We start from the raw sequence: 26,547 nt of genomic DNA on the forward strand, positions 1-26,547 counted from the left end.
TAATAAAACATTAAATAATTTAATTAGGAAAATAAAAAAATGTTGAATTTTGAGTTGCAACTTACACCGAACAGAGTCCCTTTCACTCAACAGAAACCCCTGCCCGCCACTGCCCACTCCCTTTGAAGAAATCTTTTGCGTATGTTTTCGATTTTCTCCAGTCGTCTCTTTACGCCGTCCTTTCTCCGATCCCTCTCGAACGGCGAGCTGCGGAGCACCGCCAGGCCATTTTCCGCCTCCTCTCTCTTGTCGGGTTTGTTTTGATCCTTTACTCGCTGATGGGTTATATGAATTGTAGCCGTCAGTTTCATGGTTATCGAATCTGCATTTTTTGATCTGATCTCGAAAGTAACATGCTCATTTTGATTGTTTACCTTTTGGCTTAGAAGACCCAGCTTCAATCTACCCTTTCTCGAATTGTTTCTTACTTTATGGATTGGTTCTGTCATTCGTGTATGGTTTATAGAAAATCTTTGGTTTTGTTTCTTGATTTTGATTTCGATTTCCCTGTTTTTCGTTTACTGTATGAAATGCCCGGATGTGATAATTGTGTTGTTTCTGTTCCTCATCGTGTTTTGCCTCAATTGCAGATTGAAAGCGAAATTTATAAATGGGTGACATTTTGGAGGTGGATCATTTGAGCGATCTGCCTCAGAGCATTATAGAATGCATTCTCACTAGGTTACCGATTAGAGATGCCATAAGAACAAGTATTTTATCTAGGAGATGGAGATACAAATGGACCACTCTAACTCAACTTGTGTTTGATGATGATTGTGTTGCCATGTCCAACGATGGAATGTATGAAGACCTTATATACTTTATCACTCATGTTCTTTTTCTTCACGAAGGTCCAATTCATAAGTTCCATCTTTCTGCTACCTACTTACAGAATACTCCAGATTTAGATCAGTGGATGCTTTTCCTTTCAAGGAAGGGCGTCAGGGAATTGATTATTGAATTGGGAGATGGCGAGTGGTTTCGGGTGCATTCTTGTCTTTTTAACTGTTCCAAATTGACCCTATTGGAGCTGTATCGTTGTGAATTGGATCCTCCTCCTACTTTTAGGGGATTCTTATGTTTGAAGAGCCTAAAACTTCATCAAGTTCTAATTGCACCTGAAGACATCGAAAGTCTTATTTCTAATTGTCCGCTCTTGGAGAGTCTGGCGCTGTCGTACTTCGATAGTCTAGTGCTTAATATCTTTGCTCCAAATCTCAAGTACCTCTATCTTGAAGGCGAGTTCAGAGACATATATCTTCAAAACACACCACTCTTGGTTGCAATTTCGGTTGCGTTATATATGAATGATGATACTGAGCCCTTTGGCGATATTTCTGATTGCAATTTTGAGAAATTTCTTGGTGGGGTGCCTTATCTTGAGAAACTTACAGGGCATATTTATTTCACCAAGGTATGATAGTTTAAATCTATTTACTCATTGGATGATCCTTGCTTCTGTTGCAGAGCTTTATTTTTAATGGTCAGTTTTAGAAATTTAATGTGATTCTCATATTCCCCCCCCCCCCCCCACCCGAAGTATCTGAGTATAGGTAATAGCGCAAGAGCTCTACCGGTGTCGTATATCTATTTAAGGAGTATTGAACTGCACCAAGTCAGTTTTGAAGATATGAATGAAATACTCGTTGTGCTTCGCTTGATTACCAGCTCTCCGAATTTGGAGGAGCTTCAAATTTCGGTAATTGATTTTGTTCCTCGTATTTCTCTGTGCGGTTCTATTCTTGAATCTGTGTGAATGTTTAAGTTATGTTTTAATTAACTTATGAATGGTGAGATCATTTTCTACTTATTGCTTTCAAACAGGGCTCCTCAAACTCTGTGGCTGCTTCAGAAGCACCTGACTTGGACTTTTGGGAGAATGAATGTCCTTGGAACTGTACATTTGGTAACCTTAAAGTTGTGAAAATGACAGATATGTCTGGTGTACCACATGAGATGGAATTTATTAAATATTTGCTTAGAAATTCTCTAGTTCTTGAAACAATGAGTATCAGACCATGTGTCTATGTTACGGACCGACGATTGAATATGTTGATTGAATTGTTGAAATTTAGGAGGGCTTCATCTGAAGCAGAAATTTTATTCATTTAAGAATAGACGTGCTATAACGTTCCTTTTCCGTTTAATACCTGCTTTTGTATACTTTTTTTTTTTTATTAAATAGATAGCTTTATAGAAGCTTTTATTGCTAGCATTTGTTGTGAAATCAAGCACGAACGGTATGGCCCCTTTCTGTTATATCATCTCTGAAATTTCTTCTCTTGTCACTTTATCTTGTCAGCTGCAAGAGTTCTTTAAGAAACATCATTATCAGCTCTGTATTGAAGCATGTTCAATGACATGCCCTTACTTCCTCACTAGGTTAGTTGAGATACCCTTTGAATAATTTTAGTCAGTTCTTTTCTTGCAAATGGCCTCAGAATAACCCTTGAACGTGCAAGAATAGTTACTGAGCGAACTTTTTTAATTGCTTCTATTTGTTTGATGAATTTTATTGCTAAACCAAAGAGATTTCGATAACGGTATCGGAATCATTGAGTACAGATCAGGCGGGGTTTTGTGATTAAAGATTGGATTACCAGAAATCTGCAGGAACAAAATTCAATCCAGTTTTACTACTACGAGCACGAGAACTTGGACTGTACAGTTATGAGTTATCTCACACCAACACCGAAGCCTCAACATGAGGCTGACATATGATAGATTCACTTTGATAATATGTCTAATTCTGTAGGAAAATACACTCTGGGATTCTTTGTATAGGAAAAAGGGGGGGAAAAACTGTATAATCATCATCTTGGTCCAGAAAGCTCCATGGCTTGTACAAGCAAGGAAGAGTCATCTGTAAGATCAGAATATCGCTCGGAAGAGGAGAACTCGTTGACTCTGATCCTGTTTGCTTCTGCTCTCTGAGAAGCTTCCCATTTTTCGGCAAGTCCATCCCCTTCAAGCATTCTAACCACTTCAGACATCTTAGGTCTGGTGGTTGGAAGATACTGTGTACATAAGAGAGCTACTTGAACCATTTCTTCGAGCTCGATCGGGTCATAATTGTTCCTTAGATCCTTGTCAACTAGTATTTCCAGCTTCTTTTCTTGGTGAATTTTCTTTACCTGCAATCACAGGGAAAAATCATTTTGTTGATGTTTGACATGTTTCATGTAAGAATACAGCATGTTATTTCAGTCACTATTGTTGACTAACCCAATCAAGCATGGCTCCTTTCTGATTTGCAGCTTTTCCAAATTCAAGAGCTCTCTGACCAGTGATCAACTCAAGAAGAAGGATTCCAAATCCAAAGACATCAGTTTTCTCAGAGGATTGACCCGTCGAGAGATACTCGGGAGCTATATGACCAACCGTTCCTCGTACGGCAGTTGTCACATGTGAATCTCTGTGATCCAACAGCTTTGCCAGTCCAAAATCTCCAACCACAGCCTCGCAGTAATCATCAAGCAATATATTTGCAGCCTTGACGTCTCTGTGTATGATCTTAGGATCACACTGCTCATGCAAATACAGTAAGCCTCTAGCTGCACCCAACGCTATTCCTTTCCTTGTACTCCAATCCAGAGCTGGCTTTGCTGTTAATGGAGAAACATCAGTAGCTTTCGAAACAAATATATCCTTAATGTTTCGTCATTCCATGTCGTACCTTTGAGACGGGATGCAACACTGCCGTTCGACATATAGGGGTAAACCAGCAGTCGCTCCGTGGTTGTCATGCAGAACCCGTAGAGACGGAGGAGGTTCCGGTGCACAGCTAGGCTGATCATCTCAACTTCAGTATGAAATTGTACGTCTCCTCTCATGGCATTTCCATCTTTTAGTCTCTTCACAGCTATAACTGTACCATCTTGAAGGTACCCTTTGTATACATTCCCAAACCCACCTTTTCCCACCAAGTTTTTGCTGCTGAAGTTGTTTGTAGCAGCTTGTAGCTCTCTGAACTGGAAAATCCTTAGGTTCCCAAGGCACACTTCTTCAAATCTTTGGTCTGTAACTTCAATGAACTTCTGTTAATAATGAACGATTACTGAATCAATAAGATCATGTGATGACTGACCATTTACATCGAAGAATATCTGCTGGTTGTGTCGTTGCCTCCACCAAATGAGGAAGCCAAACCCAATAGTTAGCAGAACAACACATCCAAGGCTTGAGCCAAAAGCTAAGGCTAATTTGTGGCCCTTGGATCGCCCTAAAGGCTGTGGATCTTGATCATAAACAGGAAAAAGAAAGGATGAGTGTTTATATCTAATACCAAAGAGCTAAAGTTCTGTCAAAAAAATTTGATTACTTTGAGGCGTATTGACTGCAAATAAGAGCGGTGGAGCTGTTCCGTTGCAGCTAAGCTCCGACCCATATGAGCAAATGAACGAATTCCCAACAAGGCTTCGTAAATTCAACACTAGAATCAATCATCTAAATCGAAAAAGCTCGAATAAACCAGAAGGAATTCGAGTTAAGCAGTAACTTACTTGTAGGTTTTGGCTTGCAATCTGGGCAATGGGCCACTGAGATTGTTAAAAGACAGGTCTCTGTATCAATCAACGCCATGAATGATGGTTCAAATTTGAAGTGTTTATCTGAAAGCTTGGAAGAAAAAGCACTTACAGCAATGCCAGCTGAGTCATATTGGCTAACGATGAGGGAATGGCCCCAGAAAGACTGTTGTTGTTTAACCTCCTAATCTCAAACAAAAACATTAATCTGTCAGCTAATTGATTCATTAATTACACAAACAAAGTTAGTCTCTCTTGAAGAAACTTACAGATACTGCAAACTCTTGAGATTTGAAAGAGAAATGGGGATTTCTCCATGGAAGCCATTGCTTGAAAGATCAAGAGTGTCAAGACTTGGTATGTTCCCAAGCTCCATTGGGATTGTTCCTGATATATTGTTGTCCTGTAGAAGCCTGTAAAAAAAAAACTTGTAAAGAAGCGAGCCGAAACCACTACTAGCCGATATTGTCCGCTTTGGCTCGTTATATATCGTCATCAACCTCAGTTTTTTAAAACGCGTCTGCTAGGGAGAGGTTTCCACACCTTTATAAGGAATGTTTCGTTCCCCTTTCCAAATGATGTGCGATCTCACAATCCACCTCCCTTGGGGATCAGCGTCTTCGCTAGCACACTACCTGGTGTCTAGCTCCGACCATTTGTAACAGCCCAAGCCCATCGCTAGCAGATATCGTCCGTTTTGGCTCGCTACGTATCGCCGTCAGCCTCACGGTTTTTTAAAACGTGTATGCTAGGGAGAGGTTTCCACACCCTTGTAAGGAATGTTTCGTTCCCTTTTCCAACCGATGTGGAATCTTACAATCCACCTCCTTAGGGGCCTAGCGTCCTCGCAGACACACCGCCCGGTGTTTAGCTCTGATACCATTTATATCAGCCTAAGCCCACCACTAGCAGATATTGTCCGCTTTGACCCGTTACGTATCACCGTTAGCCTCATAGTTTTAGAGGTCTAGCGTCCTAGCTGACACACTGCCCAGTGTTTAGCTCTGATACCATTTGTAACAGCTCAAGCCTAATTCTGGTAGATATTGTCTGCATTGGCCGTATCACCGTTAGCCTCACGGTTTTTTAAACGTGTCTGCTAGGAAGAAGTTTCCACACCCTTGTAAAGAATGCTTCGTTCCACTCTCCAACGGACGTGGTGGAATCTCACATGGAATGTTTTGTTCTCCATTAGTGATTGAAGAAGAAGAAGACTACTCACACAGACTGAAGATTGGTCAAGTTTCCAATGCTCGGCGACAGGCTACCCGACAAGTTCTGACTAGGAGCTCCTCTGCAGTGAATTACAATCAAACATATTCATATTAACAATCGTATGAATCCTTTCAAGTTTTGTTCTTACAAGCTAATGACGAATTTCTCTGAAGAACAAGTAATCATGCTCCAGCTACATGGATCCACGGCGTTTTCATCCCAATTAAGAACAGAATGTGGGTCTTTCAGAGCAGCTTTGATCGCCATCAGGGCTTGCACTAAAAGGGTAAAAAACCGACCTTTAGATCAATATGAACTCATCCACGACCAAATAAGAACACCTCCATGAACAATACCTTCAAAGTTGACACCTTTTGCAGTAAGCAATCCATTTACAGAAGAACACCATAAGCAAAACAAGAAGAACAGGGGAAGCTCTGTTCTAATTCCCATTAGAATCATCCTTAAATGATGTTGAAAATCAAAACCCATCTCTGTTTTTATGAAGAAAGCGAGTGGAGAGCAGGTAGAAGATGATCTGAAACGCTCAACGCCACCAACTTTGAGCTGATTTGTTGGTATGTTGGTGTGTTTGTTTTATTCTTTCTTCTTTTATATGTGTTTTGGGAAAAGAATGCTAGCAGTTGAGCCTCACATGGTTGCCATATTGAACCAGGAATGCTCACTTGTTCAAAGCTTTGATGTGAGGGTGAGCGAGGGAGAGAGAAATTAGTGGTTTTTGGTGGTGAAAAGAGGAGCCAACGTGCCGGCCAGTGGCTCAGAAAAGTGGAGAAAAGCATATGGAAAAGGTAAAGGCTAAGGTTAACCAATTTGGAGATACTTTCAAAACAAAATCCCTTCAATCATGCATGAGTTTAAAGCGAGTTGTGTTCGGGAAATTCTCGGGTTTTGATAATATCTTTAAACTCTCTTGATGTGAATGTGGTAGGTGGGTCATCGAGATTTTATTTTTCATACCCACGATTTGATGTCGAATTCAAACATACGAGTATCTCGTATCTGAAGCTATATGACTATAAATTATCTTTCAATTTCAAAGAATCGAACATATTCCTACTTGAATCCATCTATTTAGGCTTCTGAGTTCATCTTAATAACGTTCTTAATAACTAGTCTCGACTCTCCTTTCGAGTTATCCGGACATCTTCACGATTTTGTGTCAAGAGTAAAAAAAATTTGATATGAGAAGAAGATTAAGAGATAAAGGAGCATATTGTTGCTCTACATGTGCCTACAAACGCGCTCGATCTCTAATTTTCCCTCTCTTTTTGAGTTATTCTAACCTCTTTACAATTTCGTGTCATACTAAACAAAAACTCTCGACAAAAGAAAAAAATTTAGAGACTAAAGATCGTATTATGGCTCTACAAAGACAACAAACACTCTCGGTAGTTGTAATAGCTCGAGTCCATCACTTGCAGATACTGTCCTTTTTGACGCATTATGTATCGCCGTAAGCTTCATGATTTTATAATGTGTATGCTAGGAAGAGGTTTTCACATCTTTACAAACAATGATTCATTCACCTCTCCAACTAACGTGGGATCTCACAATCCATCCCCTTGGGGGCACAACATCCTTGCTGACACGCTGCTTTAATACCATTTGTCTGTTTTAGCCTGTTATGTATTGTTGTCAGCCTCACGGTTTTAAAACATGTCTACTAGGGAGAAGTTTCTACACCCTTATACGAGGGATCTCACAATAGCTAATCTCCGCTCTCTTTTTGAGTTATTCCAATCGTACTACTGCTCTACACAAACAACAAGCGCTCGTGATATCTAGTCTCCATGCCCGTTTTGAATTATTCCAACCTTTTCACACTCACGACTTCGTGCCATAGTAAAAACAAATTCTCGACACAAGAAAAAGGACTTAAAAGTAAATTTAAAAAATTTGAGGGACCTCTGTGAAAGTTGTTATTTACTGTGTGGGTCAGTCAGACCAATTCCTTTGTGTTGTCTGAAGGAGTGTTGGAATTGCTTTTGTTTTAAACTGTCGACTTTGGTTATCAAAAACATTCTCTCACACTAACACTTTAAACCCCAAAATCACTTTTTTTTTTTATTAAAAAAATTAAAATTAAATTTTTTTTATTTATAAAATCATATGTATATATATATATAAGCAAATTATTTAAAACTTTAAACCCAAAATCATTTTTTTCTTAATTTTTTAATTTTTTTAATAAAATTATATATATATATATATATATATATATATAAGCAAATTATTTAATACTTTAAACCCCAAAATAATTTTTTTAAATTTTTTAATTTTTTAATAAAATTATATATATATATATATATATAAGCAAATTATTTAAAACTTTAAACCCCAAAATCATTTTTTTTTATTTTTTTATTTTTTTAATAATATTATATATATATATATATATATATATATATATATATATATATATATATATATAAGCAAATTATTTAAAACTTTAAACCCCAAAATCATTTTTTTTTAATTTTTTAATTTTTTTTATAAAATTATATATATATTAAAAAAAAAAAAGCAAAATATTTAAATTGGGCTTGCTTTATTGATTCTAATGCCATTGTACTGTCCATTCCATAAACAATCCAAAAGCACTTTACTTTTAAAAGCAAAACCCAATAAAAATAAATTAAAAAAATAATTTTTTTTTTTTAATTTCAGTTTTTATTAAAAGCAGTGTGATCAAGATCAGACGGCTGTAGTTGAGTGAGCCTACACATTTGAATCATTCCATTTGGTGTGTAAAAGGTATTTGACCTAAGTCAACTAATGTTGCTATCCCTTTTCATCCCAATATTCGGTATTTTTTAAAAGATAGCTTAGTCGAGGTCGAGAAAGATCACTTTACGGTTCTGTACACACCATAGTTTCAGTATATTTGAAGGATTCTTAGCCACTAAACAGATTCACGACCCAGTAGCACGTGAACTCGCTCCTTATGCCATTAGTTTCAACGTATCGAAAAATCTGGACTGAAGATTAGCAACCCTGATTCCAAAATGTCGGTATAGGTTAAAAAAGAAAACTTGATTCCAAAATATCGAAAATCTAGATTGAAGATCACATACCCTCGTTTCAAAATAGTGTAAATCTGGACCGAAAATCACTTCCCTGTATCAAAAAAAAATTATAAGAAAATAAAGATTATATCATTTATATAAATTAAAATTATGATTTAATTATATTAAAAATGTAGGGTAAAAATTGCTACAAATAATTAAATTATTAAATTGAAAAATATATATGTAGAATATAGAGACATTAATTAAAGTTAGAAAGAAATAATAAGAAAAAGAGAAAAATAAAGTCGAAATAATTCATTTTAAAAGGAATGAAGGTCCAAATTATTGAAATTAACAAATAATTGAATTGCTTTATTTATTTATAATAAAGTTGATAATTAAATTTATATTTTTAAATAAGCTTAGTTGATTCGTATGTTAGGTTAATATTTCCACAAAATAAAGAGATTGTCTAACAAGCAGTCCCACCGTTAATAGATATTGTCCATTTTGACCTGTTACGTATCGTCGTTAGTCTCACGGTTTTTAAAATGCATTTGTTAGGGAGAGGTTTCCATACCCTTTGGCCCGTTACATATCGTTGTTAGTCTCACGAAATTTAAAACGTGTTTGTTAGGGAGATGTTTCCATACCCTTATAAGGATTGTTTCGTTCTCCTCTCCAACCGACGTGGGATCTAACAATCCACCTTTATTGGAGACTTAACAGTCCGATGTTTGGCTGTGAGACCATTTGTAACAGCCCAAGCCCACCACTAACAAATATTGTCCGATTTAGCCCATTACGTATCGTTATCAGTATCACAGATTTTAAAATACGTTTGCTAAGGAGAGGTTTCCACACTTTATAAGGAATGTCTCGTCATCACTACATAAACGGATATTAGAGTTTTAGATACCTAAAATCTAAGACATCAACCGAGCATCAATACAACTTTTAACAAAACCGACTTCTTATAAAACCCTAATCACGAATAGAATGTGATGGAATTGGACGTGGACGTTTTCGTGATAGCTTTACTTCCACCAACTTGTTAGAGAAGACCTTGAAAGACATTTATGCATGTAATGCACCAAACTCCCAAATCAATGCCCAATTATTATTCCCTTTTTCATTTCAATTTCAACATTTTCTTATCAACAATCTGTACAAAACCCTAATCATTTTGTCTAATGCCTTTATTTATTTATTTATTTATTTATTTATTATTATTATTATTCATTTTCGACAAACTACAAGACAAAATTTCACTTCGAAACTCATTTATTGTAATATGTTGTATTAATAAAAAAAAAAGTAAAAAATATTTTTACACTAAACTTTTTTTATTTAAAAAATAAGTTTGTATTTTTAAATGTTTAATTAATATAATTTAATTTCTTTTAAAAGAATTAAAAAAATATCTCTACCGCTATTATTATATTTAAATGATACCCATGTAGGATTAACCTTCTATATATATATTTATATTTTGAAAGTTATTTTTTCATTATTCATAATCCAATATATTTTTAAATTAAAATTTAATAAAGTTTCGATAATAATCATATTGAAATTATTTTTAAAAATAATCGTCATAATAATAATAATTAAAAAAAAAAGGAAAAAAAAAATGCAAAAGGGTTGAGCTTTTTTAGTCCTATCAAAACCAAAGGGGAAAAGAAAGACACAGCCTAGCTGCCTTTTTAAATCCTTTTGGTGAGATGTGACAAAAGGCACAACTTTGCTTTGGTTTTAAGACCCAAATAAAATAAAATAAAATAAAATAAAAATTTACACTCATTTAATTAAAATGCGTGTGAAACACAATGTTTTTGCACACACTTTCTCGTAAATTTTGATTTAAAGTTAAAAATTAATTGGACACTTACGAGATATGTTTGTCGATCTAAATCTTAAAATAAAATAAAATAAAAATTTACACGTATCTAATTGAAATATGTGTGAAAGACAATGTTTTTGCACACGCTTTATCGGATATTTTGATTTAATGTTAAAAATTAATTGGACACTTTCGAGATAATTTTAATTAAATTATCGTTAAAAAAGTAATTAAAATATACCAGAATTTTTTTCTTTGCATTGGATTTGAGAAATTTCAGATTTTTATTTTTTATTTATTTATTTTTTTTTAAGTTATAGATTTATAAACGTGAACGAAAATTAATACGTATTTTTTAATTTAAATAATTTTTTTTGGGCCAAGTACGGTCAAGATGGGCCTCTTGTTTCACGGTAAATTTAAAGCCCAAATATTCTTTAGATTTTAAATGGGCTTTGTACAATGATGGGCCTCTTTCGGCTAAAACTGAATATTTAATTGATTAAAAAACTGGTGTGGCTGCTGGGATTCGAGCCCAGGTCTCCACGGCCACAACGTGGAATGATCACCACTAAACTACAGCCACTTCGTTGATATAAGTTGGGTCAAGTACACTGAAGATGGGCCTCTTGTTTCACTGTCAAATGAAAAAGCCCAAATATTCTATAGATTTTAAATGGGCTTTGCCAAGTAATTGATGGGCCTCTTTCGGCTCAAACGGAGCATTTAATTGATTAAAAATACTAGTGTGGCTGCTGGGATTCGAGCCCAGGTCTCCACGGCCACAACGTGGAATTCTTACCACTAAACTACAGCACTTCATTGATATTAATTGGATCAAGCAGAATAACATCAGCTTTTTGTTTCACTGTAAAATGAAAGCCCAAATATTCTTTAAATTTTAAATGGGCTTTGCACAAGTGATGGGCCTCTTTCGGCTCAAACTGAACATTTAATTGATTAAATAAAACAATTGTGGCTGCTGGGATTCGAGCCCAGGTCTCCACGGCCACAACGTGGAATTCTCACCACTAAACTACAGCCACTTTGATGCCAATTTTCGTTCATATATTTATTTATTTACTATATTTTAACGTTTTAAAAAGAAGATCTGTTACCCGGCTTTCAAGCTTCAGCGCGGGAGAGGGCGAGGCGAAAAGGTCTGGTTTCGAATCAGTTGGTGCTCTCAAGTGTTCTCCCTCCTTCTCCATCGGATCATTCGATCTCTTCACTTTACCGTCACTGAGTTACTTTAAGGATCGCATGTTCTTTTGAGGATTCTTGTTCAAGCTTTTTGCCGTATCCGTATGTATCTAAATTTCTATGTCAATAGACCTTGGCTACGTTTGCCTTCTGCTTCATTTCGTGAATGTTCTCTCAGTCTGTGCTTGATACTCTAGGAGGAAGGTTCTTTAATCTGTACAACGCTTACTTCGTGGATATTGAGTTTTCTTCGTCAATACCGCGAAAATTGGAGAGTGAACCAAAAAATTGCACCAATTATCTGCTGGTTCTTTAGTTTTATCCTTTTAGTTATTGGTTTTTGTCTTTGAAATTGATTTAGTTCCTGAAAAAGTGAAAGAAATGGGCTATATCGGGGTACATGGCGAGGCGGCTCTACGAAGATACTAATGCCGTGGTGAGGATCACTCTTATGTGGCCAAATATGTCTTGCAACCCTTCCGGAGCCATTTCGTGAATCTCTTTCCTCTTTGGATGCCGTAAGTGTTTCATCTTCTTGGTTACACGAACTTGCGAATTTATTTAAGCTTACACGATCGCATTTCATGACGTTGCTGTATGTTTTCCTTTATTGCAAATTTATTGCTTGCTTTATATAATTCTTTAACATATAAATCCAGGTTGGGTCTGACGATTCTCATTTAGTTTTTTATGGATCTCGTTCAGATTTGATAAGTCTTTAGCATATAATTGTTTCTCTTGTCATTTTAATGAATTTTGCTCCTGAATTTTGGAAATGGCTCTTTTCCACCGAGCAACGCTGACATCTTCTGCTCTCTGTTTGTCTCGGAGGACCTCTTCAGCCCAAACATGGTGAATTGATCTTACATCTAGTACTGATTTGTCATTTCTACCTCCAATTTGATGGAATTGCTCTTCATATATGTACTATTTTATGTCAGATAGCTTTTGCTGGATTCATGTTTTTGGTCACGTCTGCTCAGCTTGGCTATGTGAGGGTCAATCAATCTGACTATATTAATTATTTTTAGGAACTTAACTATTTTCATAGTGGAAGTAGCGTTTCTGTATTATTTTTGCAATAAGTTGCCCAATTTTGTTCAAACGGAGCACAGAAAATTAAAATGTGGATTCAAGAAGTTTGTATCCTGATTCATTTGTATGTCATGGAAAATTGATATGTTGTGGAATCGTTTTCTGCAAGAAGCTACCGATAATTACCAACGTTGAGAATTTCTCACTTTTCACGTATTTTCTACTTTTTGCAAAAGGTACATTCGCCTCATCTGGATTCAGCTACACCAAGATGGGTTCATCTATCCCATGGGTTTCTCCTTTTCTTATATCAGATTCGATTGGTTCTTATTCATTTTCTACAATGGTTCCCTTGTGCTTTGCTTTAATGTATGAATTGTTGGAGTTCACTCTCGTGCTAGACTTTTGATGTTGTTGATGGAAAACAAGCATTGGGGGAACATTTTGATCATGGTGATCTGCCTCTTCATATATATATATATATATATATTCTTGACACTTTTGAGCATGTGTTGGGAGATCCCACATCGATTGGAGAGAGAGGAGCAAGTGTCAGCGAGGACGCTGGGTCCTGAAGGGAGTGGATTGTGAGATCCCACATCGGTTGGAGAGGGGAACGAAACATTCTTTATAAGGATGTGAAAACCTCTATCTAACAGACGCGTTTTAAAAATCTTGAGGGGAAGCTAAAAAAGGAACTAGAGAAGACAATATCTGCTAGTGGTGGGTTTGGGTCGTTACATGTGGAATGGATTTTTACAGATGACATGCTCTCCTTTCCATACAGCTTTTCTCAGGATGTGATACACTTGCATGTGCGGTTTGTATCTTCGTCCTTCGTCTTCAATTCATCATTTTGAAGTACCTGCAATGCCATTTTCTGAAAGTTCTTGTTTTCTTTTCAGTTTGAATCCTTAGCTTTTGGAGTCACTGTCGCGTGTGGAATGAATACTTTTTCCTTGTGGGTTATTGCAGCCATTCCTTCTTATGTATGGAGCTACGTGGGAACAGCAAGTAGTCAGTAGTCAGAGTGAGTATTGGTACGTTCTTTTACCCCTACAGACCCTATGGAGTTCAGAAGTGTAAATTTCAGGAAATTGGAAGTAATTTGATAATGGCTTCTTAGTTAATTGTTGAAAGCTTTAGCTGATTCTTTAAACTACATCATGTATTAAATCTACTTGTACGCATTATAATCTTCTTTTTTTCTTTTTTAAATGTTTAGTCCAATATAGATTTGCAGACTGTTGACTTCTTTTTTCTTTCTTCCATTCTGCTTATTCTACTACTTTCTATGCACTTATTTCACCAACACTCTAATTCTTCCTACTACAAATGGACCCACAGAGGGTCTATCTATCTCATTTTTTTGCAGCTTTTGTTGGTAAAAGTCCTACTTCTCTTTTCATTCTCCACTTCTTTTCTTACGATCAGCATCCTTGATCTCTGTAAGAAGCAATTATGATTTTGTTTCTTAACTTTCCAGGTGCTCAAGGTTAAGCTCAACCACTTGGAAAATCCTTACCATATTTAAGCTGGGTTCCATTGCTTCCAGGTTAATATCTTCATCATTTGCTTGCTTGTTACATTTAGCACACACTAATCTGCTCTTAAATCTATGTATGTCAAGCAACATATCTAAATCTTTGGTACTCAATTGTACCTTTTTTTTTAATTTTCCACGGCCACCTACTTGCCAACAGTTTTTTAAACATTGCCAAATATATTTTCATTTGGATAAATTTCTGAACGGTTAAATTTGAACATGCTTGTAAAATTCTGAAGAACTTTTTGTTTCTAAGTAAGACTTTTTTTTACTGATTCCGTAGTAAATTGATTGGTTTGCTTGACCTGGAGTGTCTGCTCTGCTTGATTACTGCTGGTTTTTTCATTTCCTTATAATAGTTAATTGTGGTCAAAGCCTTATATTTATTCTTTTGAATGTCAGATGTTGCACTGAGCGGTGCTGTGATGTTGCTACAGGCAGCTTTTTGGTGCTATTGCCACTGTTTTATTTAAATAAGCAGCCAATCTATTAAAATCATTAGCAGTAATTTGCCATTAAATGCTAGATAATATATCTGGAAAGATGGTTTCGTGGGCGTACAGAAATCAGAACTAAACATTTTCTTGAAGCCTAAGCTCACACACAGCTTACAATTGGTGAAAGAAAGTTAGATTGTGTGAGATTACACGTCAGTTGGGGAAGAGAACGAAGCATTCTTCATAAGAGTGTGGAAACCTCTCCCTAGTAGACACGTTTTAAAAGCTTTGAGAGCAAGCAGGACAATATCTGCTAATAATAGACTTGAGCTGTTACAAATTTAATTTGCAATACGAAGTGATTTTGTGCAGTGTGGTGTCGGTCGTCTATGAGGTTGTTCAGGCTAGAAAAGGAAGTATGTTACTGGCATTTGCAATGGTAATAGCTTACAAGGGGCAATTCGGCAATTCTATTTTTCCAATATTCTTCCTTACTATATATCTTCCCACTTTCGTGGTTATTTAACACTGGCATTGTTTTCTTCTCAGCTGTACCCATTTGCAGTACCCCTTGGTAGAAACCTGGCTTGGTATGATATGGAGCTATTGAAATCAAACAATTTGATAGCCTGTGGCTTTGTTTTCTCTCTCACATGAAATAAGGTATCAATCAACCATATCCATCTCCTCTATGTAGATTTGTACATCGAATCCTAGAGAAGTCTCTGAGTTTTCTTCTTGTGAACATATTAAACAGCTAAATTATGTGGTTTATCTATATCTGTACTTATTATTGTGTAGGATTTGAAACGTCCAAATCGAATCACACAATTCTGAGTAAATGAATTAAATGCAATTCAGCCATTTGATCTATGATCACAGAGACTTGGGAAGCATCATCCAATGGAAATAGAGCACGTCGGACAGCAAAGGTACATTTCTTAGAGCATGTAATTTAAACTTAATCATGAGCACATTCAAATTAAATAAAAAAGTAAGACAATCTTTGTTGTTTTATCAAGACACGATATGTTCATAATCATGCATAAATATTGAAAGTGACAATCCCATCAACTCCTTGGTTAAAGCTTATGAGTTACATAAACAATAGCAAAATTATTAATTAAGGGAAGTCCATAGGGACATCATCATTGCCAAATGCCAACTATATATCAACTTAAGTCGAAGTTGCCTTTTTTTTTTTTTTTTTTTTTTTTAAATATTAAACTAATGTTTTGTCAAACAATTTGTTTTGTGCATTCCAATAATGTAAAATGCTCGCGCGTGTATGGAGCGTGCGACTTTTACTATTATGATCCCTAATCTTCTACCTTTTCCTATGCTCTAAAGTACCATCCTTAGGAGTATGTTGTATGATGCTATTTTTCGTTACTGAATACTATATTTTATGTGGGAAGAGAAATATTTGAGGTCCTACAAGTGGCTTTGTGAAAAATTTTTAACATTATTTCTGTGGGGATGATCTTTCATTTATGAATTTTAAAAAGGCTTATGATTTTTTTTTTTTTTTTTTTCCTGTAAGTAGTGTATGAAACTAGACTTCCCATTTTTTTCAAGTATAATCTGACTTAGATTCAGGGTCTTTAATACTGAAAAATATTGTGAAATCTAAATTAATGTTAATTTAGTATGTTTTGTAAAAATAATTATTGCATCATTGTTCATGCATTAATAAATTCACAACCTGGAAAATGAGATAATAGTGTGGCAATAAATTTGAGGGTTTAATATCTAGTATGGGGGAAGGGGGTAACGGCAGGGAGAATATAGAATGTGATCATGCATGGCATGTGAAGGAAGGGAGTGGGACCTACTTGGGGGCAATGGAATTTTAAAGAGTGGACCCACATGTTGAGCACCGTTGGATTAAATCGAGTATGATGGTAATGATTTGAGACACGTGGCGGAAATCTAGTGAGGATGACAACGTGTGGGACCATGTCTCGAAATGTAATGATTGTGTGTTGGAAAAAATACCTCCTTCTCCTTCCCTTTCCACACTCCACTCCCAATTCTTTACATTTTCCCTTTTTTTCTTTAGTTTTTATTTTTTTTTTATTTTTTTATTTTAATAAAATTTTAATTTTTCATTTTAATTTTTATATTTGTTCTTGTTTATTTTCTCAAATTAACTATTTTTCAACTCGTGAATTTTCAATAAATATGTGAATTCATTGGTTTTGATCTTTGCCCCTCCCCCAAAAGAATGTTTCTATATTTAATTTTAAATACAAAAATAAGAATTTTATTTAAAGGGTAAAAATATAGTTTCATCTTTTTCTAGTACAAGTCTTTCACTAGTATATATTGATTTGTTTGTGATTTTCGCTCATCAAAGGCTTCCCTTTATTAGGAGATATTGTTCTTTTTGAGATTTCTCTCTAATGTCTTTCCTTCAATGTTTTAAAAAACGTTTGATAGGAGAGAGGTTTTCACACTCTTATAAGAATACTTCGTTCCTCTCTATAATCGATATGGGATCTTACCATGCATCTCGTTAAGGTCAGCGTCTTTGTTGGCACATTTACTGATGATTGACTCTGATACCATTTATAATAGCTGAAGTCCACCTAAATTTTAAAACAAAAATATTTTCAATTTTTTCATCAATTTTTATGGTAAAATTTTGCATTTTTTATATTGATTGTGACACTTCAAACATACCCACTTCTGACATTGTTGTAATTAATCAACACTCAAAGAGGTAACGATAATAGAACCTTAAAAACATCTCTGATTTCATTAACAACTCCACTTTGCTTTTAATTTTTTCACGTGGAAGGTTATCCAACACGCAAGCTTTGATGGCGATGGAACAGCTCGGTGGCATCAAGAGCAGAGCGAGACTGGAGACACGCCCAGCCCGAATGATTGATGATTCTTTTGCCGTACGATTTGAAGACTTTGTTCCCACTAGATCTCGGGCGCAGGATGAAACACTGGACCCTGCAGCAGAGTAGAGGACCCCCAGAAGAAAACACCACCACCTTCTTCTTCTTCTTCTTCTTCTTCGAAGCCATTCACTTCCCCTGCAGAAAAGCAATAATGGGCTGCACAGAATAGTGCTTCCTTTTCGTCACTTTTCTTTTCCCTTCACTTTCATGTGCCTACAAATCGTGATTTTTACGTCTCCCTCGCTCTAGACTAGAAAGTTTTACATTTCTAGTGCTCCCAAAGTCAAAACTTTTGCAATCTCTGTCTCTGTTTACCTTTTATGCTGTGAAGCTTTCAACCCAGTTTCTCTTTTTTCATGAATCCCAGTTGATTTAGCCTAATTTTCTTGTCTCTTCTCCTTTGACTATCTATCAGCCCATCAACGAAGCAGCTGCCATGGGAGACAGAGGAAAGGCTCTGGAAGTTTACAGCAACGACATGGACTTCTATTCAACTGCTTCTGAATTCCTCTGTAAGAAACACATTTCCTCTTCCTCTGTTGGAGTATGTGCTGATTGCTTAAAAGATCGGTTGATCAAACTGGTTTGTTCTGATTGTGGCGAGCAGAGGCTCTCCTCTTGCTCCTGCTCTGAAATCTCATCTAATCGAAATTCTTGTACGTTGGAAGTAGGAAGTGTTGGGAGAGTTTCGTTTTTGATAGAGAATGAGAGAAATGGCGTTTCGTTGTTGGGTTTGATGAAGCCCAAGATTGAGAAAAGGGAGGAGGTTGTGCTGCTAGAGAGAAGCAGTAGTAGCTGTGTGGAGATTAAGAAAAGTGGGTTTTGGAGGATCGGGAAATTTTTCAGGAAGAAGAGGGAGAAGGGATCTGGGTTTGATGAAAAGAGTGATATATGTATGGTTGATTACATGGGTGTGTCCAGGTCTAGATCTCTCTGTAGTTTTCGTGGTGGTGGGTTTCTCGGGTCGGAGGACGGCGGAGACATGGTGGTTTCCGGTGGCCGGAGCTCGATTTCTGGTGCTAGAACTTCGAGTGTTAATGGAGGACTCGTCTGTGATTCCGCTAGAAGAAGTGGATTCAGCGAAACAGAGCCAAGAAAAAGTGGTTTTGAGAGTGATCACAGAGAATGTGGGAATTACGAAAGCGATCATAATGGGTTTAGTTTAGCAAACAGGCGTGTTTTCTCTCTAAAAGAGAGCGATTTTAATGGAACGGACGAATCTGGGTTCATAGATTTCAAGCTGGATTTCACCTCAGAAACAAAGCCAGAGTACTCTGTTCCCAAAACAGGCATCGGAGCCGGAGGAGGATTGGGTTTGGGCCCTCTCTCAAACCCCAACTCTTCATTTAGAAGCACGAGAGCTTTTGACACGGCGGCGGCGCATGAATGCAGCAGAGGGCTGTCCAATGGCGGCGGAGGCTCCTGCAGGATAACTGTGAGTGACAGAGGGATAAAGAAGGGGAGGAAAAGCTTGAAAGCATTGAAATGGCTGTTCAAGCATTCACCAAACTGGGCAAACGCAACTCCGAGGAAGAAGGAGGAAGATTTGATATCTCAAGCTTGAATGAATTCAGTAAGAACAAATTAAAGTTTTTTTCTTTGTTATCTTTTTCTGTGTTTCTGCCATCTTTACGAATATAGTTGGTAATTGTTCTAAAGTTCTTAAGCCATTCGTGTTGTCTGCTCAAAACCTTTTCGTTTCTTTTGGGAGTCTGTGTGAATGTCTGTTTTGGTTTTAGAGCATAAAACATTGCGTAGACAAAGACGAGGAATGGAAGAGAGAATGTCTCGTTATTAGTGACAGTTTATAAAAAAAAAATGAAAAACAATTACTTTTTAAAAAAAATTAAATTAACATATTACAGTTACAGAGATTAATTATCTAAATGCATGAAGTTTACTCAATTCTAAAGCTTGATCATGAAATAATTTTTGACAAAGATTAGATTTTTGCAAATGGGAAAGCTAAATATTTGTTCGGGTTTCACCACGATAAATCTTTTAATATAACATAAATATATAATAGAGTATTAATTGGGCCGGTAACAATTCAAGCTCACCACTGATAAATATTTGTCCAGTTTTACGTGTTTGTTGAGGAGAGGTTTTACACTCTTATAAGTAATGTTATAAGGAATGTTTTGTTCCTTTCTCACAATCCATATCCCTTATGGGCCTGCATCCTCACTAGCACATCGTATGGTGTTTGATTGGATTTTTCTCGCTTTAGCCCGTTACATATCACAGTCAGCCTCATAGAAACGCATCTGTTAGGGAGATGTTTTCACACCTTTGTAAAGAATGTTTTGATTCATTCTCCAACCGATGTGAGATCTCACAAGACCACTTTGATGAATGAGAATGGCAGTGTAGACTTCATCTTCGAGGACGTGAAAAATCCTATAGTATAACATAACTATATAACAAATCGTAAGAGGGTAGGGACATAAAATATAATCAACGGTTTTCGATTCCGTTTAGGTATCAAAATAAATCTCTTTCAACTTTCTCGTCCATGTACCTATACGTTGAGCAACGTATAGAGTAAATTCCTGCTGGTGATGTTATTTGTCTAAATATAAATAAATTTATACTCATCCCTCCCAATTCAAGTCATATTTTTTTTTTATGGATGACTCTTTAATAATTTGTTTGCAAATAAATTATAATTTTTATGAAAAAGATATTAAAGCATATAATCAAATTACAAAATTGTTTTTCTTATTATATATTTGTAATTATAATTTTTTAATAGTTTTATCTGAAACATTTTTCTTATAAATAAGCGACAAAAAAAAAAAAAAAAAAAAAAAAAAAGAACTCCCGCTAATTCGGTGTCCTGTTTGAATTTCCATTTAATATATATATATATATTGAAAAAATTCATTTTAACAATATTTAAAGTATGGAATATTAAGAGAGTACATTCAACCCGAACTAAATCCAACCTAAATTATACTGGTTGGATTGGGGTTGAATTAGTATTTGTCGGGTTAATTTTCAGAACCCGAATAGATTTGGTTCGAGTTTCTGGTTCATCCGACACTAACAAAATTTATTAAGGAAGAAAAAAAAAAAAAAGAATTTTACAAGAATTATTTCTTTTTTTAAACTAAACAAAATATTGTAAAAAGAAAAATCCTGAAAAATCCCTAAAACTACGAAAACGTGAATTGGTTAAATTACGTATCCGTTTTTATCGTCGACGGTTTTCCACGTTTTCAGAGTCAAACGGTCTTCAGAGCCGTTGCCCCCCCATCGCCAGCTGTATCGGCCCCTTCACACGGATCATATATATATCTCTCCCTCACTCGCACTCTCTTCTTCAGCACATTCTCACACTCGAATCAGAACGCTCCCATCAACGGCCTCTTCCCTTTTGAACGTTCGTTGCGGAAACCAAACGCTAGATAATTACCAAGCAATCGGAGGGAGAGAGAGCAGAATCGAAAGAAGTTTCTCGCCTCCTCTTGATGATGAAAAATCAAGGTAATGCAACCTAATTTCAACCTAATCTGTTCTGGATTTGAAATTTTAAGGGCACATCCGGCTATTAGGGTTTAGGGGTTTATTGAAACTTTTCGTGGTTTCGATTACGGAGGATTAGGGCGTTTTTAGTAGGTTCATTGTTCGTTTCCATGGTAACGTGATTATTGTCTTGGACTCTTCGTTTCATTCCCCGTCATCTTCTATCTCTTCTCTGTGTGGGGACAAATCTGATATTCAAATTTATGTGTTGGCAGAAGAGAGGAGGACGAGGAACTCTTATGTCATTGCGATTGGTTCCGATAACAGGAGGGGAAGAACAAAGCAGTTTCTCTTTATGAAGCGATTACTTGGGCAAAAGAAAAGCAGTTGGTCCTGTCATGGAGGCCGGTGGGATTTTTGCATCTGCTAGAAATACTGGTATGATTCCAAGCCCAAGGATGTGAAGTTGAATTTAAGTTTTATTTTTATTATTTGTTGGCTGTGAAGTTGTGAATTGTAGCTTTAGCTGCTTTATTGATCTTCGGTTTTACAACTCTTGAAAAAAGATGTACTGAAAGTAAATGATGAATCAAAAAGCCTAATATCGTGAAAGTCGTTTTTCTTTAAGGAACAAGTTCTGCAGGTCCCTCCCTTGCTCAATGAAGAACCATGGAATTACTGTCCTTTTATCTTCCATAAGTTCTTCACACCATATTTTTTGAGGCCATAGCGTGCAGCAATTAAGAAAATTCCAAAATGTAATTGTTGCTAGCTTGGGTTGCAATGAAATAAACTATATTAAAGAATATAGAATCTTATCGGCACAGTTACCATCCTCTCTGTCGAGCCAATTTAGACAATGCTTCTTATAGAACTTAGCCAGAATTTATGGAAAAACAGTTGCCTTGTATTGTATTTAGTGCCCGTATGAGGATATATGGCTTTTTCCTGTTGGGGATTTGGATGTGATTTCAACATAAATGAAGGGTTTTACTTCAATTTTTGCACTCATTAGTCGTAAGCCCTCATAGTTGAGTTGAGTGGCAGTTTCAAAGCTAGCGAACACAGTTGAGACTGAGGCCGAGGTTTTGAATTTGCTCTTATGAACATTCCTCTAGGTCATGATGATGAACGATATGAGAGATATACTAGTGCCCGGGTCAATTTTTGAGACCCATTTGAGTCCAGGACAAAGTGATTGAAGTCAAAGGTACTTTCTTTGTTCAACTTAATGATTTGTCTGAATTGAAGATCAATGCATAATTATTTTTTCATTATTCATACAGGACGGTCCGGTTCATGTAAAGTCTGTTGTAAACAATAAATATAACCACACAACCCACTAAGGTAAGCCATTGCTTTAACAAAAATAGTTAATGTTCCCTTCTAATGGTTTCAAATTATCTGTAATTATTGCTCATATTTCCTTTGCTAATGGAGAAGATTTTGATTAATAAATATGTTGTGAAAATTTCAGATGGAAATTGAGGACATAGATGGAGATAACAAAGTTGAGGTCAAGGAATACAACTCCGGCTGCTACTTTCAACATTCTTGGTAAGAAATTTTCTATTTGACATCATAAACTACCTTATGCGTGGACTAGATCTCACGAGAATTACGTTATTGGCAATGTTGTGGTCTTAATAAGGTTAGGTTCCTATTCCTATATTTAATCTTTATTATATCTTTGTTTTTTCTTTTTGATGTTCCTTGTGTTCTACTAATATCATGTTTTTGGTTCAAGAGTACGATTAAATTACATTTTCTGTTTTCTGGGTGTTTTAGGTAGTTAGTGAATTTCTTTATTGTCTAAAGAGTTCTTGTGGTTCTCTTTCAATTGGAAATATTGATTGAGCAACTAAGTTAGGAGGTTTACGGTTAAGTGAGAAAAATGGGCTGTAAAGATTTGTAAATTGGAGGAATCCCTAAGATGATGGGACGAAGGCACTTCTTAGATTCGTCGATGGGTTTCCATGATGAATTAAATGAAAAATTAACATTAGGTATTATGCACATAAAGAAGAACTTTATCATAAAGGTATGATGCAAGAAGGAACAAAAGAAGAGATTAAGGTTTAGAAGGACATGCCGGAGAAGGAAGAACATAATTAAGGAAAATTAAACAAGACAATGAAAGAATATCGAACTTCCCAGATTGAAAGATATTTAGAGGAGGAGAATTTGTAGATTAAGACCCGGAAGGTTAAGGGGCCGATAGAAGAGATGAAGGTTTATAAGGACATGCCGGCGAAGGACCAACTATAAAGGTACCCTCAATAAACTTGGAAGGACATACCTAGTAACAATTACAACAAGTCAAGCTAAGAATAGCGAACTTGGAGTTTGTAAGCCTCCCTAATTTAAGTTAGGTCAAGGTTTAAGGGATCCAAGGAAAGGATTAAAACCAAAAAAAGATAAGGGGCGAATAGGGAACTTTTAAGTTGGTCAAGGTTTAAGGGATCCAAGGGAAAGGATTAAAACCCAAAAAAAGGATAAGGGGCGAATAGCTAACTTTCCGGTTCCGGAAAGGATTAAGGGTCTGAAAGAAGATCCAAAGATCCCTAATAAGTTTAAGGATCCAAGGTTTAAGGAGGTCTGAAAGAAGACCCAACCCAAAGAGGGTCAAGGGTCTGAAAGAAGACCCAAAGAGGATCAAGGGTCTGAAAGAAGGCCCAAAGTCCTAAGGGTCTGAAAGAAGACCCAAAGAGGATTAAGAGGATTAAGGGTCTGAAAGAAGACCCAAAGAGGATTAAGAGGATTAAGGGTCTGAAGGAAGACTTCGCCTAATAAGTTTAAGTTGGTCGAGGTTTAAGGATCCAAGTTACTGTAGAATATAGAAATTGTTATTTCTTTCAAAACTATAGATGTGCGCCATACATTACCAATTATAAATAAATTAGTTACCTAAAGGTTCCTTCAAGTTACTGTTCTTGGCTAGTTAGTTCACTAAAACTAAGTGCAGTCATTCTTAGAAAACCTTCGAGACTTGCAACTTCTTTGTTCGACACTTGAGAATTCTAATAACATGGTTAAGTTAAAGACATGGCTCTGATACCATGTTAGGAACCACGAATAAGATAGCTGCATGTTCATAGCTCAAACAAGAACATTAGCAACTAGCTTTCACGAGTAAGCTTGGGTAAGAGAGTGCGATTGAAGAGGATTAAGGATTGGCCAATTATGAAGACTTCAGTAATATTTACTCTTAGAATCTAACTTGGAGTTTAATTTATTTTAAAGCACTTTTATTTTAAGGCAAAGCAGAGGTGCTGGGTGAGTTCTTTATTCTCCTGCCATCAACCCACTTGATCTTGAATGTGAGAGCTGACTAGGCAAGTTATTCTCTTCAGACCGCATGTAGTTTGTGTGAGATATAAACATTGCCATTAGTGTGTATCTTCATTCACTTAAAAGGCCGTGTGAAATTAATGTAGAGGTATGGGAATGCAGCTGGGATTGTAATAGCTCAAGTCCACCGCTAGCAGATATTGTCTTATTTGGGTTTTCTCTTCTAGACTTTTCCTTATGGGCTTTCTCTCAAGGTTTTAAAACACGTCTACTAAAAAGAGGTTTCCACACTTTTATAAGGAATGTTAGTTCCCCTCTCCAACCGATGTGGGATCTCACAATCCACCCTCCTTGGAGCCCAACATCCTCGTTGGCACACCGCTCGGTGTCTGGTTTTAATACTATTTGTAACCGTCCAAACCCACTATTAGCTGATATTGTCCTCTTTAGCCTTTCCTTTTGGGCTTCCCCTCAAAGTTTTAAAACGCATCTAATAGGGAGTGGTTTCCACACCCTTATAAGGAATGCTTCGTTCTCCTCTCCAACCAATGTGGGATCTCACGGGGATTCCGGTGTTCTACCCCGCTAATCTTTCTCTGGAACTTATTCTCGAGGAGATGCTTGATTTACAAAGCTGATATACAGCATGAGATTGGCTTCTACTCCACATCCCCCAACCTCTCCCCCTACAACCGTGTGTGAAAATATAGAATTTAGTTAAAATGAAGGAAAAAAAAACTGGAAAAAAGAATCTGATCTTGGATCTTTTGTTTGTTAACAGATCAATATTTGAACATTGAGATTGTGTCAAGTATGCAGGCACAACCACTGGTTGCCTTCTCTTTCTTTTTTCAGGGCATAATGATCCTACAAGTTTTGGGTGTGGAATCGATAGTCTTCAGCTTGCTGCTACTTCAAGTTGGTTTACAGGTATCTCTAATTTAATAACTCCACTGCCTTTTGACAGAACATGGTCTGGTCATCTGCTAGATCTTTTAATCTGCTGGTATCATCACCTAATCCTAACCTGTGACTGTTGAAGGCTGGATCATGGACGTAATTCCAATTTTGCAGCTATTATTAAATTCTTTTATTGTGTACTCTTCTCTGAAAGGTTCATAAAGAAATAGATTTATATAACAAATGCTGCTCAATGAAGGTCAGTTATGGAATAAAGTGAGACCTTGTCACTGTCAACACTTTGGATTGCGATTGTAAGAGCCCATGCCCACCGCTAACAGATATTGTCCTTTTTGGACAAACGCGTTTGTTAGGGAGAGGTTTCCACACCCTTATAAAGAATGATTCGTTCTCCTCCCCAACCGATGTGCGGGATCTCACAACGCCGGTGTAACTTAAGAAGTTGCTTATTTGAGAAATGTTCTACAATTAGCAACAAATCTTAATGATAGGACAATGAGAATGATGGTTTGCTTCCTTTGCTGTAGCACCCAACAAAAAGAAAAGCTTAAACTCCACCGTAGAAGTAGAAGCATCTAATGCCCCCCCACCCTTAAAGTTCTACTTTGTAGGGTTGTTGGAGCACAGGAATGGGCCCCTTCTTGATTCAACAGCAGCGCAGCACAGCACAGCACAGCACAGCAAAATTAATGGCACAATGCCCTCTTTTTGGGCCTTCTTTTTTGCATCAGCTCCCACTGATGCTTAGTGCAGTGGCTTAAGCATCTTGCACCATGTATATTCGCTTACAAACATTAGTATAATGTAAAGGAATAGGCTAAAGAAAAGAAACAAGGCAGCCTGTTGGTTGTTACCAAAAGGCCATATGATTATAGCTTTGAAATCGTGCAACCTTTGTCCTCCAACAATAGGTGGTAGTAGGCGTGCAAGAGCTTCACGTGTTATGTTAATACAAAACCTAGGCATTGACCTTGGCCCACTATTCTCACTTAACTAATGTTTTCAAATTTTATAATGAAATTTAACAGCCAATTTGTTTATAGGTGACATTTCTTTATCTAGCTAGTAGAATCTTTCTTGATCTAATCAATTGAATACACCCACTTTTTAATTATTAT

The 26,547-nt window shown here is 36.4% G+C and overlaps 3 protein-coding genes, 1 long non-coding RNA gene and 1 other non-coding gene across 8 annotated transcripts; 3 read left to right on the forward strand and 2 right to left on the reverse strand.

Annotated features, from left to right (window-relative positions):
- Positions 1-73: 73 nt before the first annotated feature.
- LOC111801843 (F-box/FBD/LRR-repeat protein At1g13570) lies at positions 74-2,212 on the forward strand. Its single transcript, XM_023686030.2, has 4 exons — positions 74-253; positions 591-1,414; positions 1,541-1,699; positions 1,825-2,212. The coding sequence occupies exons 2-4, from the start codon at positions 611-613 to the stop codon at positions 2,110-2,112; spliced, it is 1,251 nt and encodes a 416-aa protein (XP_023541798.1). The 5' UTR covers positions 74-253; positions 591-610; the 3' UTR covers positions 2,113-2,212.
- Positions 2,213-2,608: 396 nt separating this feature from the next.
- Positions 2,609-6,580, reverse strand: LOC111801840 (protein CLAVATA3 INSENSITIVE RECEPTOR KINASE 5). 2 transcript variants are annotated; one of them, XM_023686026.2, is made up of 11 exons: positions 6,098-6,580; positions 5,890-6,019; positions 5,749-5,820; positions 4,796-4,939; positions 4,639-4,710; positions 4,503-4,538; positions 4,322-4,416; positions 4,088-4,237; positions 3,677-4,018; positions 3,226-3,605; positions 2,609-3,134 (listed from the first exon to the last, which is right to left on the reverse strand). In XM_023686026.2, exons 1-11 carry the CDS (start codon positions 6,231-6,233, stop codon positions 2,814-2,816), a joined length of 1,878 nt encoding a protein of 625 aa, XP_023541794.2. In that variant the 5' UTR covers positions 6,234-6,580; the 3' UTR covers positions 2,609-2,813. The 2 variants fall into 2 exon arrangements, with proteins under 2 accessions (XP_023541794.2, XP_023541793.2); XM_023686025.2 differs by having other exon boundaries at positions 4,503-4,562; positions 6,098-6,579.
- A 5,007-nt stretch (positions 6,581-11,587) lies between these two features.
- TRNAH-GUG (transfer RNA histidin (anticodon GUG)) lies at positions 11,588-11,659 on the reverse strand. Its single transcript has one exon. It is a non-coding gene; the product is annotated as a tRNA-His (tRNA).
- A 94-nt stretch (positions 11,660-11,753) lies between these two features.
- LOC111801844 (uncharacterized) lies at positions 11,754-19,419 on the forward strand. 3 transcript variants are annotated; one of them, XM_087126805.1, is made up of 8 exons: positions 11,754-11,918; positions 12,178-13,671; positions 13,757-13,891; positions 14,338-14,406; positions 15,207-15,273; positions 15,384-15,497; positions 15,636-15,766; positions 17,638-19,419. In XM_087126805.1, the coding sequence occupies exon 8, from the start codon at positions 18,186-18,188 to the stop codon at positions 19,311-19,313; it is 1,128 nt and encodes a 375-aa protein (XP_086982931.1). In that variant the 5' UTR covers positions 11,754-11,918; positions 12,178-13,671; positions 13,757-13,891; positions 14,338-14,406; positions 15,207-15,273; positions 15,384-15,497; positions 15,636-15,766; positions 17,638-18,185; the 3' UTR covers positions 19,314-19,419. The 3 variants fall into 3 exon arrangements, with proteins under 3 accessions (XP_086982931.1, XP_023541808.2, XP_086982932.1); XM_087126806.1 differs by lacking the exon at positions 11,754-11,918 and having other exon boundaries at positions 13,649-13,666; XM_023686040.2 differs by lacking the exon at positions 11,754-11,918 and having other exon boundaries at positions 13,564-13,891; positions 14,800-15,273.
- A 1,588-nt stretch (positions 19,420-21,007) lies between these two features.
- Positions 21,008-26,469, forward strand: LOC111801850 (uncharacterized). The gene is made up of 5 exons (XR_002816190.2): positions 21,008-21,238; positions 21,493-21,655; positions 22,336-22,427; positions 22,504-22,564; positions 22,695-26,469. It is a non-coding gene; the product is annotated as an uncharacterized LOC111801850 (long non-coding RNA).
- Positions 26,470-26,547: the final 78 nt, after the last annotated feature.

This window comes from Cucurbita pepo, chromosome 9, assembly GCF_057944985.1.
Source record: "Cucurbita pepo subsp. pepo isolate OVF chromosome 9, ASM5794498v1, whole genome shotgun sequence".
In the NCBI taxonomy this organism is placed as follows: domain Eukaryota; kingdom Viridiplantae; phylum Streptophyta; class Magnoliopsida; order Cucurbitales; family Cucurbitaceae; genus Cucurbita; species Cucurbita pepo.

What these genes read in the sequence shown, in the direction of transcription:
- LOC111801843 (XM_023686030.2), top strand. Translation starts at nt 611, where the DNA reads ATGGGTGACATTTTGGAGGTGGATCATTTGAGCGATCTGCCTCAGAGC. An exon ending in GGCATATTTATTTCACCAAG is followed by an intron (nt 1,415 to 1,540) that starts GTATGATAGTTT and finishes CCCCACCCGAAG; the next exon opens with TATCTGAGTATAGGTAATAG. An exon ending in TGGAGGAGCTTCAAATTTCG is followed by an intron (nt 1,700 to 1,824) that starts GTAATTGATTTT and finishes GCTTTCAAACAG; the next exon opens with GGCTCCTCAAACTCTGTGGC.
- LOC111801840 (XM_023686025.2), bottom strand. Translation starts at nt 6,233, where the DNA reads ATGGGTTTTGATTTTCAACATCATTTAAGGATGATTCTAATGGGAATT. An exon ending in ATGACTCAGCTGGCATTGCT is followed by an intron (nt 4,563 to 4,638) that starts GTAAGTGCTTTT and finishes TGATTGATACAG; the next exon opens with AGACCTGTCTTTTAACAATC. An exon ending in TGCAGTCAATACGCCTCAAA is followed by an intron (nt 4,238 to 4,321) that starts GTAATCAAATTT and finishes TTTATGATCAAG; the next exon opens with ATCCACAGCCTTTAGGGCGA.
- LOC111801844 (XM_087126805.1), top strand. Translation starts at nt 18,186, where the DNA reads ATGGGAGACAGAGGAAAGGCTCTGGAAGTTTACAGCAACGACATGGAC.